This window comes from Notechis scutatus, chromosome 14 (assembly GCF_049901735.1).
Source record: "Notechis scutatus isolate UNSWTSFEM ecotype Mainland chromosome 14, rNotScu1.2, whole genome shotgun sequence".
Taxonomy (NCBI): Eukaryota; Metazoa; Chordata; class Lepidosauria; order Squamata; family Elapidae; genus Notechis; species Notechis scutatus.
The window spans coordinates 4,816,743-4,835,797 of NC_142022.1; the positions used below are offsets into that span (position 1 = coordinate 4,816,743).

The 19,055-nt window shown below is 42.8% G+C and overlaps 1 protein-coding gene across 2 annotated transcripts; it reads left to right on the forward strand.

Annotated features, from left to right (window-relative positions):
- The first annotated feature begins 716 nt into the window (after positions 1-716).
- Positions 717-18,037, forward strand: LOC113425423 (uncharacterized). 2 transcript variants are annotated; one of them, XM_087943405.1, is made up of 12 exons: positions 717-797; positions 4,693-4,879; positions 6,925-7,080; positions 7,611-7,747; positions 9,453-9,598; positions 11,143-11,331; positions 12,756-12,845; positions 13,579-13,668; positions 13,813-13,935; positions 14,848-14,979; positions 16,377-16,493; positions 17,802-18,037. In XM_087943405.1, exons 1-12 carry the CDS (start codon positions 788-790, stop codon positions 17,913-17,915), a joined length of 1,491 nt encoding a protein of 496 aa, XP_087799531.1. In that variant the 5' UTR covers positions 717-787; the 3' UTR covers positions 17,916-18,037. The 2 variants fall into 2 exon arrangements, with proteins under 2 accessions (XP_087799531.1, XP_087799532.1); XM_087943406.1 differs by lacking the exon at positions 717-797 and adding an exon at positions 894-962.
- The last annotated feature ends 1,018 nt before the right edge of the window (positions 18,038-19,055 follow it).

Below are 19,055 nucleotides of genomic sequence, written 5' to 3' on the forward strand. Positions count from 1 at the left end.
CCTTCCCTTCCTTCCCTTCCTTCCCTTCCTTCCCTTCCTTCCTCCCTTCTTCCTTTCCTTTCTTTTCTTTTCCTTTCCTTTCTTTCTATTTTCTTTCCTTCCTTCCTTTCCTCCCTTCCCTTCCTCCCTCCCTTCCTCTTTCCCTTTCTTTCCCTTTCTTTTCCCTTTCCTTTCTTCCCTTCCATCCCCCCTTCCCTTCTCTTCACTTTCTTTCTTTTCTTCTTTCCCACCCCTTCTTCTTTTACCTTCCTCTCCTCTCCTTTCCCCTTCACCTTATCTTTTCCTTTCTCTTTCTTTCCCTTTCTCTTCCCCTTTTCCTTTTTTCCCCTTTCCCTGATTTCTGCACATTTGTCTTCCCCTCTCTCTCCCTCCCTCCCTCCTTCCTTCTCTCCCTCCTTTCATTTTCCATTCTAAATATGAGTTCTTCTTCCTTTTCATTTTGTAATTCCAAATTTTTAATAAAGTTTATTTTTCCATTAAAACAAACAAACAAAGGGCTGCTTTTCTTCCCAGGTGTTTTCCTCCCCTGCCCAAAGTGGGGGGGACAAAAAGGTAGAAACCCTACCTTACCTAGTGGTCAGAATGAACTGGGTGGGGCCACTGTGCCAGACATTAGAAGGGGGGGGGCATCTGGCTTCATTTATGCAAGCCCATTTTCCAGCTAAGGCAAGAGGAGGAGGAGGAGGCGGGCCAACCTGATACAGCCGCCGATATCGGTGAAATGTCAATTAATGATTAAACGGGGCTACCAAGTCGGAGAAGCTGTCAGAAGGACTCCAGCTGAGCCATGGCAAACAGTGAGTAAGGATTTGGGGACATTTGGCATGTGGGAACGCGGCTAGGGGATGGTAGCGGGCCCAAGAAGGGGATCACAAACCAGACAGCGACCAATGCAGCTAGTCCTCGCCCTTACGACCATCATGGGGCCCAGTATGTCGGTTGCTAAGGGAGCCGTTTCTCAAGTGAGTTTTGCCCCCATTTTACCACCTTCGTTGCCATGGCTGTTAAGCGAACCGTTCCAGTCGATAAGCGAGTAACACGGTCGTTAAGTGAATCTGGCTTCCTTTAACGGCTCCGTCAGAAGGTCGCAAAAGGGGATCGCATGACACTCACCCCCCGGGGACACTGCGACCGTCGTAAATGGTAGCCAGGTGCCAAGCGTCTGAATTGTAATTCAGGGGATGGTTCCACGGTCGTAAGTGTGAAAAGCAGTCGTAAGTCCTTTTTTTCAGTACTGTTGTAACTTTGAATGGTCACTAAATGAATGGTTGTAAGTCAAAGACTACCTGTACGATGTGAAGGAATTATGGGGCAATGTTTAGAGGGGGCCAAGCATTTCTTAATATTTAACCCCCTCTTAAAGAAGACGGGGGTCAACCTATTGTCCAAAGCACCCATTTCCTCCCTTCCTTCTTTACCCTCCAATTCTCCTTCCCTCTCTCTCTCTCTCTCTCTCTCTCTCTCTCCTTTCTCCCTCTCTCCCTGTCTCTCTTTTCCTTCTCCTTCCTTTCTCCCTGTCTCTTTCCTCTCTCCTTCTTTCCTTTCTCCCTCCCTCCCTGTCTCTCTTTCTCCTTTCTTCCTCCCTCCTTCCCTGTCTCTCTTTCCTTCTCCTTCCTTCCTTCCTTCCTTCCTTCCTTCCTTCCTTCCTTCCTTCCTCCCTCCCTCCCTCCCTCCCTCCCTCCCTCCCTCCCTCTTTCCCCTCTCCTCCCTCCCTGTCTCTCCTCCTCTTCTTCCTTCCCTTCCTTCCTTCCTTCCTTCCTTCCTTCCTTCCTTCCTTCCTTCCTTCCTTCCTTCCTTCCTTCCTTCCTTCCTTCCTTCCTTCCTTCCCTCCCTCCCTCATCCCTCCCTCCCTCCCTCCCTCCATCCTATTGCTATTCGAACCTGGCTTATTTCTAGCTTTTGACTTAGTCTGACTCCACTTTCATCATCCTTATTCTTGTTATCAGTGCTGTTCATTAATATTACTGAAGTCCTCAGTGCTAGATTTTAACTGAGCCTGGATCAACAGGGTGGTGGGAATCCAGCCAGCATTTTTACAGAATGGGGGCTGCTTCGCCCCTTAAGGTTTGCAGGGGTTTCCTTGTCTGCTGCCAGAAGCTGTCTTCACTCAATCCTTTATCTCTTGTGTGTCACAGTCCATCTTTGGCCGTGATCTTCGGTCATTTGCTGGCGTCCAAAGGTCCACCTGCTTCTCCAAAATCTGCCACCTCTTCCTGCGGTGTCCAAGTCCTGGATTCGCCTCCACCTCACACTTCTTGCCCCTCCTCCTCTCCCCTTTTGCAAAATGCCCCATCAGTTTTCTCCCTTAAGAAACAGAAATGCCACTGGGAAAGGATGAATAGAATAGAATCAGAATAAAAATATGATACAATAAAAATAAAATAGAATAGGATTCAGAATAGAAGGATAGAATAGACTAGAATTAGAATAAAAATAGAATAGAATAGGATTCAGAATAAAGAATAGGATTCAGAATTAAAATAAAAAATAGAATAGAATAAAAATAGAATAGCATAAAAATAGAATAGAATAAAAATAGAATAGAATAGGATTCAGAATAGAAGAATAGAATAGAATAGAATAGAATAGAATAGAATAGAATTAGAATAAAAATAGAATAGAATGGAGTAGAGTGTATATAAACTAATAGAAGGGAAGAGAATAGAATAAAAATAGAATAGAAGAATAGAATAGAATAGACTAGAATTAGAATAAAAATAGAATAGAATGGAGTAGAGTGTATATAAAATAATAGAAGAGAATAGAATAAAAATAGAATAGAAGAATAGAATTAAAATAAAAATAGAATAAAAATAGAATAGAATAGGATTCAGAATAGAAGAATAGAATAGACTAGAATTAGAATAAAAATAGAATAGAATGGAGTAGAGTGTATATACAGTAAAAATAATAGAAGGGAAGAGAATAGAATAAAAATAGAATAGGATTCAGAATAGAAGAATAGAATAGAATAGAATAGAATTAGAATAAAATAGAATAGAATAGAGTAAAAATAGAATGGAATAGAGTAGAGTAGAATAGAATATAGAGTAGCATAGAATAAAATGTATATAAAAAGAAGAGAAGAAAAGAGAATAATATAATAGTTGGAAGGGACCTCGGAGGTCCTCTAGTCCAGCCCCCTGCTTAAGCAGAAGACCCGATACCATTCCAGACAAATGGCTGTCCAATCACTTCTTAAAACCTCCAGTGATGGAGCACCTACAACTTCTAGTGGCAAGCTGTTCCACTGGTTAATTGTGCTTACTCTTAGGAAATTTCTCCTTAGTTGCAGTTGACTGAAACTCAAATATGAGCCAGCAGTTTGGGGACAGAGCTGCTAAAAACGATACAATTTTAGGTGGCCTCTAAAATCCTCTGAAGTCCAATCAACTGCCAGCATCCTCCATTTTAGGAAATGATTCTATATTGAATGATTTAAGAAGACTTTTGAACGATCAACCCTGCCATCTATTTATTTACGGTTGGCATTTTTTTTAGTTACTCATAAAGTTTTGAGCTCATGGCATTATTATGCCATTCAACAGCAGTTTTAATATTATTCTGTTATGGGTTCATTTGGATTTTTATACTATAGATATAGGTCGTTTTCAATTAACGACAACAATGGAGCCCAAAATTTATGTTGCTAAACAAGGCAGTTGTTAAGAAAGGTTTCCCTCCCATTTTATGACCTTTCCTGCCACAGTTGTTCAGTGAATCCAGCAGTTATTATTGCATTAGTAACACGTCATAAATAAAAGTCAATTGCCCAGCGTCCAAATTTGGATCAGGTCATAAGTCACTTTTAAGTCATTGCAATGGTCATAAGTGACTTTTTTTCAGTGCTGTTGTATTTGTCATGCCCCCGTCGGAGTCTGAATCCCAGGAGGAAGACGAACAGCTGACAGGGAGTGGGAGTGTGGCTCAGTTGGCTGTGGAGGAAATTGGGGAAGGGCAAAGTCCAGCTGGGCAGAGCAGGACATAGGTAGAACAAGGGAGAGGGAGTTCAGAAGAAGAACCAGGCCCACCTCCTCTTCCACCCAGGGCACGCAGGGAGGAACGGAGAAGGGAGCAACGTGGATTGCATGGCTTACGGGGGAGGAAAGGGCCCTGACTCCCTTCATTAGCTGCAGCTGGGAACACAGTTTATAAAAAAGGCAAGCTGCATCCGGCAGGCTGTTGGGAGCAAACATGACTATCTTGTATCGTGGTGGCTTATCGGTGTTTCTGGCGTCTTCCCAACTGTGTGAGTTTTGCCGTGCTTTCACGTCTGAAATTCCTGCTCCTGCCCTGCCAAACTAATTACTTCAGTTTGGTTTGTTTGGATTTTAAGTTACAGTTTGTGTGTTTTGGACTGAGTTTTCTATAGTCAAAGGCTGTTCCTGATAGAGTTTTTCCCAGCCCAAAGGTAACCAGGACATTGGGGGCAAAGTTGGAGCTAATAAAGGGACTCTTATTGCTTATCTGACTGTGTTGCCTTTGTGTCAGCTCATCACAGTATCTTTGAATGATTTATCCCCAGGTCATCACAGTATCTTTGAATGGTCAGTAAATGAACTGTTGCAAATTGAGGACTCCCTGTAATTTTGCAAAAGGACCGCTTGCAAATGATAACCTGGAGAAGGCGGAACAAATAACATTTTAGTTATGTTTCAATATTTTTCATTATTTTATTTTATTTTCCAACAGCACCTGAAGCCTCCTCACGGCATCTGATGCATCAATTTTGGGAGGAACATTCACAGAATTCCTCGCTGGAGGAAATGATGCTGGACTCCAGAGCCCAGGAGCTCACTCAAGAAGATACACCTGAGATACTCAGTCTTCTGCCTTTCCTAGAGGGACAGGAAGTGTTAGAATTGGGAGCCGGGATAGGGTGAGTAGTGCAGTGATCTAGAGCAGGGGTCGCCAACCTTTTGGACCTCAGGGACCACCAAACTCATAATTTTAAATCCCGCGGACCAGAGTCCCTAGGAAAATCCCCAAAAATTCTGCAGGAAAATTCCTCACCCCATTTTCCTATTGATTTGATCAATTGTTCTTTATTTGGGATTGCAGGATACCATCTCCAGCTCCGTTCTCAGGGGAAGAGAGAGAGAGATAGAGAGACTTTTGGCTTCATGCAAGGAAAGCAGCAGAAGCAGCAGAAGTCTTTCTTTCTCTCCCTCAAACTCTGCCAGAAATGAGTCTTTGCCGGCGCAGCCTTTTGGAGCAGGGAGGCCTTGCAGGGTCCCAGAGACTCATTTCTGGTGGAGTTTGGGGGAGAGAAAGAAAGACTTTGGCTGTTTTCCTTGCATGCAGCCAAAAGCAGAAGAAGAAAGAAGTGGAAAGAAGCAGCCCGGTGGCCAGGCCAGGCGCACGGGGCAAGTTTCCCCACTCCATCCTTCCCCCCCCCTCACTACCTCGTGTTGTTCGCGATGCAAGCCTTGTGTTCCCATGGGCCATGTGGGCAGCGAAACCTTGTGCTCCTGCGCAGCCTGGATTAATTACTTTGGGGGTGACATTTCTCTGCGGACCACCAAAATTTTCTCACGGACCACCAGTGGTCCCCAGCCCACTGGTTGGCAACCACTGGTCTAGAGGTGGTGCTCTCACCTCACAATCAGGAGGCTGTGAGTTCAATCCCAGATAGAGGCAGATATTTCTCTCTCTCAGCACAATGTGAATATAACTGCTGCAAAACAAAAAAAACTCCGCTCTGGCAACAGGAAAAGCATCCAGCCAGTAAACACTCAGCTCCATTCAGTTGCCCAGGCAGGCTCCATCCTAAGGGACTTAGGACTCTTTTTCACAGTTACAACCAGCATCCCCATGGTCACATGACCAAAATTCAGAGGCTTGGCAACTGGTTCATATTTATGACGGTCATGTGAACCCCATTGGCGACCTTCTAACAAGCAAGAGTCAATGGGAGGCCAGATTCACTTAACAGCCATGTGACTAACTTAAATACCTGCAGTGATTCACTTAACAAATGTTTCACTTAACAACAAGAATGCTGGGCTGAATTGTGGTCGTATGTCAAGAACTACCTGGATAACTCCGGGAAGAAAACGTGCATAATATTCCTGCCTCCTATCCATCCAATAAGTGATCGACTCCAAGTTCCAGATCTCATGCAGGGAGGAAGGCAATCTGTACATGCTCACAGGCTACTGTAGACATTTAACCATTTGGCTCAAATCCAGCTCTTTTGTAATGTTGATCATGTCTGCAATTATTTTCTGCCTGTCTGCAATTTTGACAGGTTGGCCTGCCCTGTGCAATAGAGAGAGAGTGTGAGCAATCCATTTCTTTTGGCCTTTGATCAGCTCAAAGTATACAACATGATCAAACTGATTGCCTTGCGAAACATTTACAAAATGGATTAGAAAATTGTAACCACGCTGTTTTTTTAAAATATATATATAAAAACACCACTGAAAATACAATCTATAAATTGATGGCTACACATATGGCTGCATGAATTGTGCTTACTATAGAATACCCAGGAACTTATATTTATAAATTAAGAACTGCATGAGTGTAAGCTATAAATTTAGCCTATAAACAATTTGTAAAGTGTGAATTAAACAGAAAATGCATAGAAGGTTAAACTCCTTAAAATGAAGAAATGTAAGAAGGTAAGTGATATCAATCTAAATCAATCAACTAGTGGAACAGAAGCTGCCTTCAGGAATTGTGGGAGCTTCATCCCTGGAAGCTTTCAAGAAGACACTGGACTGCCATTTGTCAGAAACAGTGCAGGGTCTCCTGCTTGGGCAGGGGGTTGGACTAGATGACCTACAAGGTCCCTTCCAACTCTATTAATCTGTAAATCTGTAAAATCTCTTAGCAGATTTTTTTTTTTAAAAAAAAAGCAAACCTAACATTACTTCAGGTTAAATTAATACAGGCTTACTGATTACTAATCTTTTTCAGCCGATTTACTGGATCGCTGGCTGGATTAGCCCATCATGTGACTGCGGTTGATTTTATGGATAGCTTCTTGAAACGGAATCGGGAAGGAAACGGCCATCGGACCAACATAACGTTTTTACAGGCTGATGTTACCACCTTGGAGTTCCCAAGCCAGAGGTGAAAACACCTTGCACCAAATCTAACTTGGCCAAATCTAACACTAGCTAGCTATCGCAAAGGTGCTTTTTCAAGAGGCCATTGGACTTTGTGTCTCTTGAAAAAGGACCTTTGGGACTACCAGGACATATTGCTTTCAACATTTTTTTCTTATTTTTATCACTACGTGGAATCTCTGGCATAAAATATATGTGTGTCACCCACCCAGCTTTCATGCCTAAGGCAGGATTAGAATTCACCATGTACTCATGATTGGCCCAAAGTCACTGGTTTTCATGCCTAAAGTGGGACTAGAACTCACTGTCTCCTGGTGATTGGCCCAAAGTCACCCAGCTGGCTTTCATGTCTAAGGCGGGACTAGAAGTCACCGTGTCCTGGTTTTAGCCTGGCGCCTTAACCATTAGACCAAACTCCATATCCCAGAAAACTGATGCTTTCTGATTTCAAATCTACGGAATATGAAGTGCCGATTTGAAATTCTAGCAGGAATCTCCCTTCTTCCAATCATTTATTTGTCCTCCCAATTTTAGCTTTGACCTCATCTTCTCCAACTGGCTGTTCATGTACCTGTCAGATGCTGAGCTGAAGGCCTTAATCCAGAAGATGCTTCTGTGGTTAAAACCGCATGGCCATATTTTCTTCCGGGAATCGTGTTTTTACCAGTCAGGTGAGCCCACCTGAGAAACCAGATCCGAATCCAATTTGGAAACTGAGGCACTGGAATGTCAGGGTTGCATCCGGATTAATTCTCCTCCAATTTTGAGCATATGGACTTCAACTCCCAGAATTCTCAGCGGTGGTCCTACTGCCTGTGGAATTCTGGGAGTTGAAGTTGACACATCTGGTTGTGCCCCAGATTGGGAAACATGGTTACAGATACATTGGCTGTATTAAACACACCTAGAATGTACTTAATTTGGTTTCTGAACCAGCCAAAATGTGAAACCATGAACAAACCCGAGTTAGTTTACTGAGATTAGGATGATGATGGTAACAGGAATAATATAAAAATCAGTCCAGTCGTTCACTGATGTGCTTGCAAAACTGGTTTTGGCATTGGCTTCCATCTCCAAAACTCCAGCAGCAGAAAAGCCAATATTAACCATGATTCAAAGCTTACAAAGATGTAAGGGATTACAACCTGGCCAAGGTTGGTAAAATGTGTGAATCCCAGTTATTAGGTGACCTGGTGAATCTATTGTGCCCTTTGGAATTATTTATAGACCTGCAATGGCACAACGCAGCCACTCGAGCTAAATGCAGGGGCCAACTTTTCTGCCTTTGCTACGGTAGTTAAGGATTATTTTTCCTGGTGTTTTTGCCTTTTTGGGGGCTGTTTTTTTTCTTTTTTTTTTTTTAAAGAAATAAAAACCGAATGAAGGAGCCACAGTGAAAACCTCAATGCATTTTCCCACAGGTGCAATGCCAAGACTCAAACGCCAGAGGGCAGCATTTAGCAGTCTTTTAAACAGCACCATCACTTCTGGTGCAATGACCAAAAGGAGCCAGCAGAGGGCAGACTGTTCTTTCTGCCTTTTCTCCTCTTTTAGAATTAAGCCCTTTCCAAGAACTGTAATGGCCAATTTCCACCACCAGAGGGCAGCGTATTTACCATCCTTTCCATAGAATGCTCAGGTGTTGGGGGGAATACCTGCAATAGCCAACCTGAGCCACCAGAGGGCAGAAGTTTGCAATGTACCTCCATAACCTTCATATTTGCAAAATACTGTATAACAAGCATAGTTTTGGCTGCATTCACACAACTAATTGCTGTGTTTATTTAACATTGCTTAGGATAGACACATAAACCAATGTATGGCTTTAATGCCTGGTTTTTCCCTTTTTGCAAAGATAATAGCTGGATTTCCCCAGCGTGTTGAATCCTAAATAACCCATTCTGAAAATCCATTCGATCCAGGAAGTAATCTTAGAAAAACTCAGAAATATTGCTCTCCTCAGCTCAATGCTTTGAAGGTCTCCAAAATTTTGAGCCATTTTTTCCCCCCAACAAAAGTTGCAAGGAATTAACCCGGAATAGTTTTGGTTTTTTTTAATGCAATGTTTGTGCTCCTTTTCCCTAGCATTTTGATCTGTCTCAAAAGTTTCTAGCCCTCATGGTTTTAGAGCAAAGTCTGTTCCCAAGGGGAACAATTTAAAAATTCCAGGTTTTTTTTCCACGCGGCTCAACTGTTGGATAGGAGATTAAAGCCTGAGAATAAAACTTGCAACGCAAGCAAAGCTGAGAATACTGATTTATTATTTGTTTTCAAAGAATTTTTACAAGGTGGCACTTTGATTTCATCATGAGATTGGATGCCTAGTTTGTTTTTTCTCACCATCTGCTGACTTTCACTCCTCCCAATTTATTTTAGGAAACAGCCATAGAAGTTTTAACCCTTCCTTTTACCGAAAGCCTGCAGAATACAATCAACTCCTCACCTCAGCCCAAGTGACGATCGGAAACATGTCTTATGGATTTGAGATTGTTTTATCTCGTTCAGTGCAGGCCTACATCAAGGTAACAGCCCTTCCCTTTCTGCTTTCGATACTCTGAGATGGAAAGGGGGCCTCTGAGCATAAGCAGACAGTCTTCCCCCTAGTTCTCTCTCTCTCTCTCTCTCCCTCCCTCTCTCTCTCTCTCTCTCTCTCTCACACACACACACATTAAGAGTGTTCTCCCAAAGTGGGTGACAATCTATTTATTCTCCAAAGCACCTGAGGGAAAGAGAAGAAGGAACTGGTAGAAGCTTAATGGAGTGAGATCCAGTCTAATTTCCTAACAGTGAGAACAATTAAACAGTGGAACAGCTTGCCACCAGAAATTGTGGGTGCTCCGTCACTGGAGGCTTTTAAGAAGAGCCATTGGTCTGGAATGGTGTATGGTTGAGCAGGGGGTTAGGCTAGAAGACCTCCAAGGTCCCTTCCAACTCTGTAATGTAGTATTTTCTCTCTCTCTCTCTCTCTCACACACACACACACACACACACACAATCTAACAATCTATGAATCTCTCATCTATTTCTATCCATCCATTATCTATCTATCTATCTATCCATCCATCCATCTATCTATTATCTATCTATCTATCCACCTATCTATCTATCTATCTATCTATCCATCCATCCATCCAGCCACCCACCCGCCCATCCATCTATCTATCTATCTATCTATCTATCTATCTATCTATCTATCTATCTATCTATCTATCTATCTATTTATCTATCCATCCATCCATCCATCCATCCATCCATCCATCCATCCATCCATCCATCCATCCATCCATCTATCTATCTATCTATCTATCTATCTATCTATCTATCTATCTATCTATCTATCTATCTATCTATCTATCCATCTATCTATCCATCTATCTATCCATCTATCTATCTATCTATCTATCTATCTATCTATCTATCTATCTATCTATCTATCTATCTATCCATTTATCTATCTATCCATCCATCCATCCATCCATCCATCCATCCATCCATCCATCCATCCATCTATCTATCTATCTATCTATCTATCTATCTATCTATCTATCTATCATCTATGTATCTATCTATCATCTATCTATCTTATAATCTATCATCTATCCATCATTTATCTATTATCTATGTCTGTCTATGTATATCCATCATCTATCTATCATCTATTTATTTATCTATTATCTATGTCTATCTATATATCATCTATCTTTCATCTCTATCTATCTACCTATCTACCCATATATCATCTATTTCTGTCTATTTATACCTATCTGCATCTACCATCTACCATCTATCTGTCTGTCTGTCTGTTCCCATCTACACCCATCTACCTATCATCTATTCAATTTATAGGCCACCCAATTCCTAGTGATTCTGGGTTTGTTTGCTGCTTACAAATTGCAAAACAACCTGCCTTATCTTTTTTTTTTTAATGACCACCATGTTTTTGCCAAGGTGGTCTCGGTATGCCAAGACACGGGGGACTAGAAACTTGAGCACAAACCAAATGTGACCCTCGAATTCTCAGTCCTAACTTCAAGTTGTTTCCATGGTCTGTTTGTTTACCCTCCAGAGAAAGCAAAACCAGAATCAGATTTGCTGGCTTCTCCAAAAAGGCCCCCGGGAGCTCAAAGGCACACTTGGATATGACACCTTCCAGAAATTTCTGGACAACGAGCAATATGCCACTCGGAGTATCCAGCGCTACGAATGGGTCTTTGGGCCCACATTTGTCAGCACAGGGGGCTTGAAAAGCACCAAGGTAATGTGAAGTGTCCTTCTTCCTGTCTTACATTGGCTACCCGATGAACGCATTTTCTGAGTTTGTGCAATGCACGGCATAATGTACGTCAGTGTTTTTCAACCTTGGTAACTGCTTTAAGATGGGTGGACTTCAACTCCAGCATGCTGGCTGGGGAATTTTGGGAGTTGAAGTCCACCCATCTTAAAATCGCCAAGGTTGAGAAACATTGATCTAAAATGAATGGTTGTTTGTATAATATTCTAAGCTATCAAAACACCATCCATGATTAACTGTATGCAAAACTGACCTTCCGCAAAACACAACCAGGGTTTTAACTAACCTAGTTAAGTCAACTGTGCAATGATCACCTCTCTAAAGGTGGATTTACTACTATCCCTAGCGTGGATAGAGGAATGATTAGACTTCACAAGTTGTGGGTACTCAAGGTTGACTCAACCTTCCCTCCTTCCAAGGTGGGTAAAATGAGGACCCAGATTGTTGGATGCAAGAGGCTGACTCTGTAAACTGCTTAGAGAGGGCTGGAAAGGCACTATGAGCGGTATATAAGTCTAAGGGCTATTCCTTCCTTCCTTCCCTCCTTCCTTCCTTCCTTCCTTCCTTCCTTCCTTCCTTCCTTCCTTCCTTCCTTCCTTCCCTCCTTCCTTCCTTCCTTCCTTCCTTCCTACCTACCTACCTACCTACCTACCTACACTGTAAACTGCTTAGAGAGGGCTGGAAAGCACTATAAAGCAAGATATAAGTCTAAGTGCTATTACTATTGCTACTGCCCTTCCTTCCTTCCTTCCTTCCTTCCTTCCTTCCTTCCTACCTACCTACCTACCTACCTACCTACACTGACTCTGTAAACTGCTTAGAGAGGGCTCTAAAGCACTGTGAAGCGGTATATAAATCTAAGTGCTATTGCTATTTTCCTTCCTTCCTTCCTTCCTTCCTTCCTTCCTTCCTTCCTTCCTTCCTTCCTTCCTTCCTTCCTTCATACACTGACTCCACCAAGCCATGCCCACCAAACCATGCCCACAGAACCGGTAGTAAAATAATTTGAATCCCACCTTGGAGGTCTTTTAGTCCAACTCTCTGCTCAAGCAAGATACCCTATACCAGTCTCTTCTGGAAAGTTCTGGAACACCCACGACTTCTGGTGGCAAGCAGTTCCACTAGTTAATTATCCTCATTGTCAGGAAATTTCTCCTTAATTCTAAGTTGCTTCTCTCCTTGAATAGTTTCCATCCGTTGCTTCTTGTCGTCCCTTCTGGTGCTTTGGAAAATAAACTGACCTCTTCTTTGGGGCAGCCCCTGAGATATTGGAAAACTGCTCTCATGTCACCTCTAGTCCTTATTTTTAATTAAACTACTAGACAATCCTCTCCAGTCCTGTCCTGTGCTGTTCTGAAGTCCAACTAGTATCCCACATTTTCTCCTAGGAGCTGGTCAGCCTACTGGATTTGAAACCAGGTCAACGTGTGTTGGACGTCGGCTGTGGACTTGGGGGTAGCGATTTTTACCTGGCCAAGGTACCCTGGGTTTCTCTGTATTATTATTACTATTATTCTGATTATAATGACCTCAGAAGTCAGTACTGTTTCACTAGGGAAATTTGAAGTTCAACTCTGAGGTTAAGTTGAGGTGGACTTCCATACTACGTGTTGGGTCTTTAAACTTCAAATCTCCAAACCGGTCAATTATATCTATACTAGCTTGTAACCGGTGCTTCGGTACAAAACTACCGTGGTCGGGGTTAGTTTTGGGGGAGGAAAATAAGGAAATAAAAACTGTGCCTCTGCCTACCAGCATCCATCGGTGTTCCTCTGGCCAGCGTCCTGTCAGTGTGTGAGAGAGTTGAGGGCTGTTTGGAAACTGAAAGAGTATTTGCTGTGTGAGCAAGAAGAAGACAGCAAGGAGCCTGGGCGTGGCTTAGCTCAACTGTTCTGTACTAAAGCTGCTTGGTGCTGTGAAACTGAAACTCCTCTCCTCTGCTTATGTTTTGCATTTGGAAGAGATTTCTTTTCAGGTGGGGAGGGGGAGTAGAACTCCTTAGCATCAGAGCGTGTTAATAATAATAATAATATAGGAAATACTCTAAATGCTCTAATGGTCATTTGGAAAAATCCTTTCTTAGTGAGCCTCTAGAAGCCAAGAGGAACCTATGGGCCAAATTTCAAGTTTGTAGGCTTTACGGTTCTAGAGATTTTGTGATGATGCGTGAGTGGTATTTTGCTTTTATATATATCTAGATTTCCTTTGCAGGAATTTGGGGTGGAGGTCTTAGGCCTTGATCTTTCGTCCAATATGGTGGAGATGGCTTTGGAAAGGGCGCAGAAGGAACCCAGTTCCCTGGTAAGAATCAGAAAAGAAAAGATATGGAATTGAAGTAGGATAATATTGGTGAGGTTATTGTTAAGGTTCTTGCACTTAATGTTTTATCTTCGGCTCCCGTTTTTATTTTTCTCTCTCCCTTTCTCTGATCATTTTTAATTCCAGGTCCAATTTGAAATCAGTGATGTGACCCGAAGAATATTTCCAGAAGCCTCCTTTGACATTGTTTACAGCCGAGATACTATCCTGCACATCGAAGACAAAATTAGTCTCTTTCGGAGGTTCCTGGTGAGTTTCGTTCTTGTCTCTGCAGATAAATAGATGAAGCTAAACTTCCTTGTGTAGAAACAAGAAACTCAGAAACCCTTAGTCAAGGTTACTCAACCGTGGCAGGTTTAAGACGGGTGGACTCCCCCTCCCAGAATTCCCCAGCCAGCAGGCTTGAAAATGTATGGACTTCAACTCCCAGAATTCCCCAGCTAGCATGGGTTAGGATGGGTGGACTTCCACTCCCAGAATTCCTCAGCTAGCATGCTTTAACAAGAGTGGACTTCAACTCCCAGAATTCCCCAGCTAGCATGGTTTAAGAGAGGTGGACTTCAACTCCTCAGCATGCTGGCTGGGGAATTCTGGGAGTCGAAGTCCATCCACCTTAAAACATACTGATTAGGGAATTCTGGGAGTTGAAGTCGACCCATCTTAAAGCGTACTGACTGGGGAATTCTGGGAGTTGAAGTCCACCCATCTTAAAGCGTACTGACTGGGGAATTCTGGGAGTTGAAGTCCACCCACCTCAAAGCGTACTGACTGGGGAATTCTGGGAGTCGAAGTCCACCCACCTCAAAGCATACTGACTGGGGAATTCTGGGAGTTGAAGTCCATCCACCTTAAAACATACTGATTAGGGAATTCTGGGAGTTGAAGTCGACCCACCTTAAAGCATACTGACTGGGGGATTCTGGGAGTTGAAGTCCACCCACCTTAAAGCGTACTGACTGGGGAATTCTGGGAGTTGAAGTCCACCCACCTCAAAGCGTACTGACTGGGGAATTCTGGGAGTTGAAGTCCACCCACCTCAAAGCATACTGACTGGGGGATTCTGGGAGTTGAAGTCCACCCACCTTAAAGCTGCCAACCTTGAGAAATACCGTCTTGGGGCTTACTGTCAATCTTACACTGCCACCTCTGACTTCTTCCTAGTTGTGGCTGAAACCTGGTGGGCAGCTTCTCATCTCTGATTATTGCTGTGGGCCACGCCCGTGGTCCACCGTTTTCACCCAATATGTCAAGCAGAGGAAATACAACCTGCTCACCCCAGAAGAGTACGGCCAGGTAACATTATGTGAGGTGGGAGAAATTTCTGGATAAGCTCCATCATTACAGGTAGTCCTCAACTTATGACCGTTGATTTAATGACCGTCCCAAAGTTGTGACCTTGCTGGAAAAAGGCGACCTGATCAGTCCTCACACTTACAACCATCCGGTATGGTTCCAACATCCTGCGATTGCCACGTGTAACTCTCTGACAAGCAAAGCCAATGGGAGAGGTTGGGTTTGCTTAATGACTGCGTGATTCACTTAACAAAGGCAGTGTTTCGCTTTACAACCATGGGAGAAAAAGATTGTTAAATCAGGTGCACCTCACTCAACAACTGGGTGAAAATTCAATTCAGTGTAGAGAAAAGTAAAGTCCTGCACTTAGGCAAGAAAAACCAAAAGGACACATATAGACTGGGTGAAACCAGGCTCAATAGCAGGAACTGTGAGAGGGATCTTGGAGTCTTAGTGGACAAACTGCTAAATATGAGCCAACAGTGTGCAGTGGCAGTCAAAAAAGCCAATGCAATCCTAAATTGCATCAACAGAGGGATACAATCAAGATCAAGGGAGGTACTAATACCACTCTATAAAGCCTTAGTAAGGCCACACCTAGAGTACTGCATCCAGTTTTGGTCACCACACTATTAAAAAAAGATGTTGAGACTCTAAGAAAAGTACACAGAAGAGCAACCAGGATGATTTAGGGGACTGGAGACTCAAACATATGAAGAACGGCTGCAGGAACTGGGCTTGGCTAGTCTAGTAAAGAGAAGGACCAGGGGAGACATGATAGCAGTCTTCCAATATTTGAGGGGCTGCCCCAGAGAGGAGGAAGGGGGTCAAGCTATTTTTTAAAGCACCCAGAGGCCAGACAAGGAATAATGGATGGAAAGTGAACATGGAGAAATTTAACCTGGAAATAAGGAGAAACTTTCTGACAGGGGGAACAATCAACCCGTGGAACAGAAGTTGACTTCAGAAGTTGTGGGAGCTTCATCTCTGGAGGATTTCAAGAAGAGACTGGGCTGCCATTTGTCAGAAATGGTGTAGTAGGGTCTCTTGCTTGGGTGGGGGGTTGGACTAGATGACCTACAATGTCCCTTCCAACGCTGTTAATCTGTAAATCTGTAAAATGGTTTAGCAACAGACATCCCGGTCTTGATTTTGGCTGTAAGTTGAGCCCCATCTGTTGTACGAAAGGATCCATCTCTGACCATCAAATTAACCTCCTGCCTTGGGGTTGGACTAGAAGACCTCCAAGGTCCCTTCTAGCCCTATGTTTCTGTCACTTTCCACCAAGTCTATTCATCCATTTCTACTATTATGTGGGTGTGGGTGTGTGTCACTTGCTATCAAATTAATCCGTGCCTCCCTGTGCGATAGCTTTACCTCTGGTTCTCCTTCCGTAGTTATTGCAAGAGGCCGGGTTCATCCAAGTCCAAGCGTTGGACTCCACCAACCAGATGTTGTCTTCATTGACCCAAGAGCTTCAAGCCCTGGAGACAAGCAAGGAGACCTTTGTTCAGGTGGGCTGGCAGCCTCTCCTCCATTGGGCTGGACCAGAGTGGCGTTCAGATGCAAATTCTTGATTTTATTTTTCTATTCTCTCTCTCTCTCTTTCTCTCTCTCTCTCTCTCTATCATCTATCTCTATGATATCTCTCTATATCCATCTATCTCATCATCCATCCACCCAACCATCTTATCTGTCTATCTATCTATCAATCATCTATCTATTTCTATATCTTTATATCTATTTATATCTCTATCTCATCTATCTATATCTATCTATCTATCTATCCATCCATCCTATCTCTCTCTCTCTCTCTCTCTATCTATCTATCTATCCATCCATCCTATCTATCCATCCTATCTATCTATATCTATCTATATCTATCTCTATCTATCTATCTATCTATCTATCTATCTATCTATCATCTATCTATCTATCTATCTATCTATCTATCTATCTATCCCTCTATGGTATATATCTATCTATCTCATCATCCATCCATCCGTTCATCCATCCATCTATCTATCCATCCTATCATCTGTATCATCTATCTATCTATCTATCTGTCTGTCTGTCTGTCTGTCTGTCTATCTATCTATCCATCCATCCATCCATCCTATCTATCTATCCATCCTATCTATCTATATCTATATCTATCTATATCTATCTATCTATCTATCTATCTATCTATCTATCTATCTATCTATCTATCTATCTATCTATTGTCTGTCTATCTATCTATCTATCTATCTATCTATCTATCTATCTATCTATCTATCTATCTATCTATCTATCTATCTATCTATCTATCCCTCTATGGTATATATCTATCTATCTCATCATCCATCCATCCATCCATCCATCCATCCATCCATCCATCCATCCATCCATCCATCTATCTATCTATCTATCTATCTATCTATCTATCTATCTATCTATCTATCTATCTATCTATTTCCATTCTTTGTTATTTTTATAAATAACTCCAGACAGCTAACATATCAAATACACCTTTTTCTCCAGTTTTCCCTGCAACATGTGGGTTGTGCTCAGGGACAGGGATTGGCCTAAAGTTATGCAGCCAGCTCCTTGGCTAAGGTGGGACTAGAACTCTCTGTCTCCTGGTGATTGGCCCAAAGTCACCCAACTGCCTTTCATGCCTAAGGCAGGAACTAGAACTCCTCATCTCCTGGTTTCTAGCCTGTTGCCTTAACCACTAAACTAAACTGGCTCTCCATATCCTTCCTCATAAGAGTTCCCTCCCTCCCCAGGGATCGTTCTTAATATTCCTCTCTTATTTTTTTCCCCTCCTTCATCCTCAGGAGTTCTCCGAGGAAGAATTTGAATCCATGGCGTCCAGTTGGCGAGCAAAATTGCAACGCTGTGCAGCCGGAGACCAACGCTGGGGAGTCTTCCTCGCCCAGAAGCCAGAGTAGATCAGGGCAGGAATTCACACACACACAAACACACACCCAGACACCTTTCTTTGTTGCTGTTAGTTGCGAAGTCGTGTCCGACCCAACGTTCCTCCAGGCCTTCCTGTCCTCTACCATCCCCCAGAGTCCATTGAAGCTCACGCCGACTGCTTCAGGGACTCCATCCAGCCACCTCCTCCTCTGTCGTCCCCTTCTTCTTCTTCTGTTGCCCTCCATCGTTCCCAGCATTCGGCTCTTCTCCAGCGAGTCCTTCCTTCTCATGTGTTGGCCAAAGTCTTTGAGTTTCCTCTCCAGGATCCGGCCTTCTAAAGAGCAGCCAGGGTGGATCTCCTCTAGGACTGACCGGTTGGATGGCCTTGCAGTCCAAGGGACTCGCTGGAGTCTCCTCCAGCCCCAGAGTTCAAAGGCCTCCATTCTTTGGCGCTCAGCCTTCCTTACGGTCCAACTTTCCCAGCCATACATTGCCACTGGGGGAACCACAGCCTTGACTCTACGCACCCTTCGTTGGCAGGGGATTTGTCTCTGCTTTTGAGGAGGCTGTCTGGATTTGCCATAGCTTTCCTTCCCCAGGAGCAAGCGTCTTTTAATTCCTTGCCTGCAGTCCCCATCTGCAGTGGAGCCCAGGAAAATAAAATCTGTCACTACCTCCATTTCTTCCCCATCTATTGGCCAGGAATGGAGAGGGACGGATGCCACGATCTTAGTTTTCTACCCCCTGGTTATCTCCAAAACTTTCTTGAACTTCAAACTTCTTTTCTTTTTTATATTGTTTTAATTTTTTAAATATTAAATATTTAAAATATTAAGTATGTTTTAAATACAACAAATCCATTCCATTTCAATCGCGCATTGATTAGGTACATATTTCAACTATTTAGCCATTATTAATAATGTTCTTCTTGTCAAACTTAACAATATAACAAAAATCACGCTCCTATGTAAATAATAGAAATGAAATCCAATATATCTATTACAGTAGTTTCTCTTATTGCTCTATGAATACATCCAATCCCTTTTAATTTGTATTTTCTATCCATTGATAAAACAAATCCCATACCATATCGTATTCAGATTCTTCTTTTTCTTTAATTTCTAGTGTCAGTCTATTCATTTCTGCACATTCAAATATTTTTTCAATAA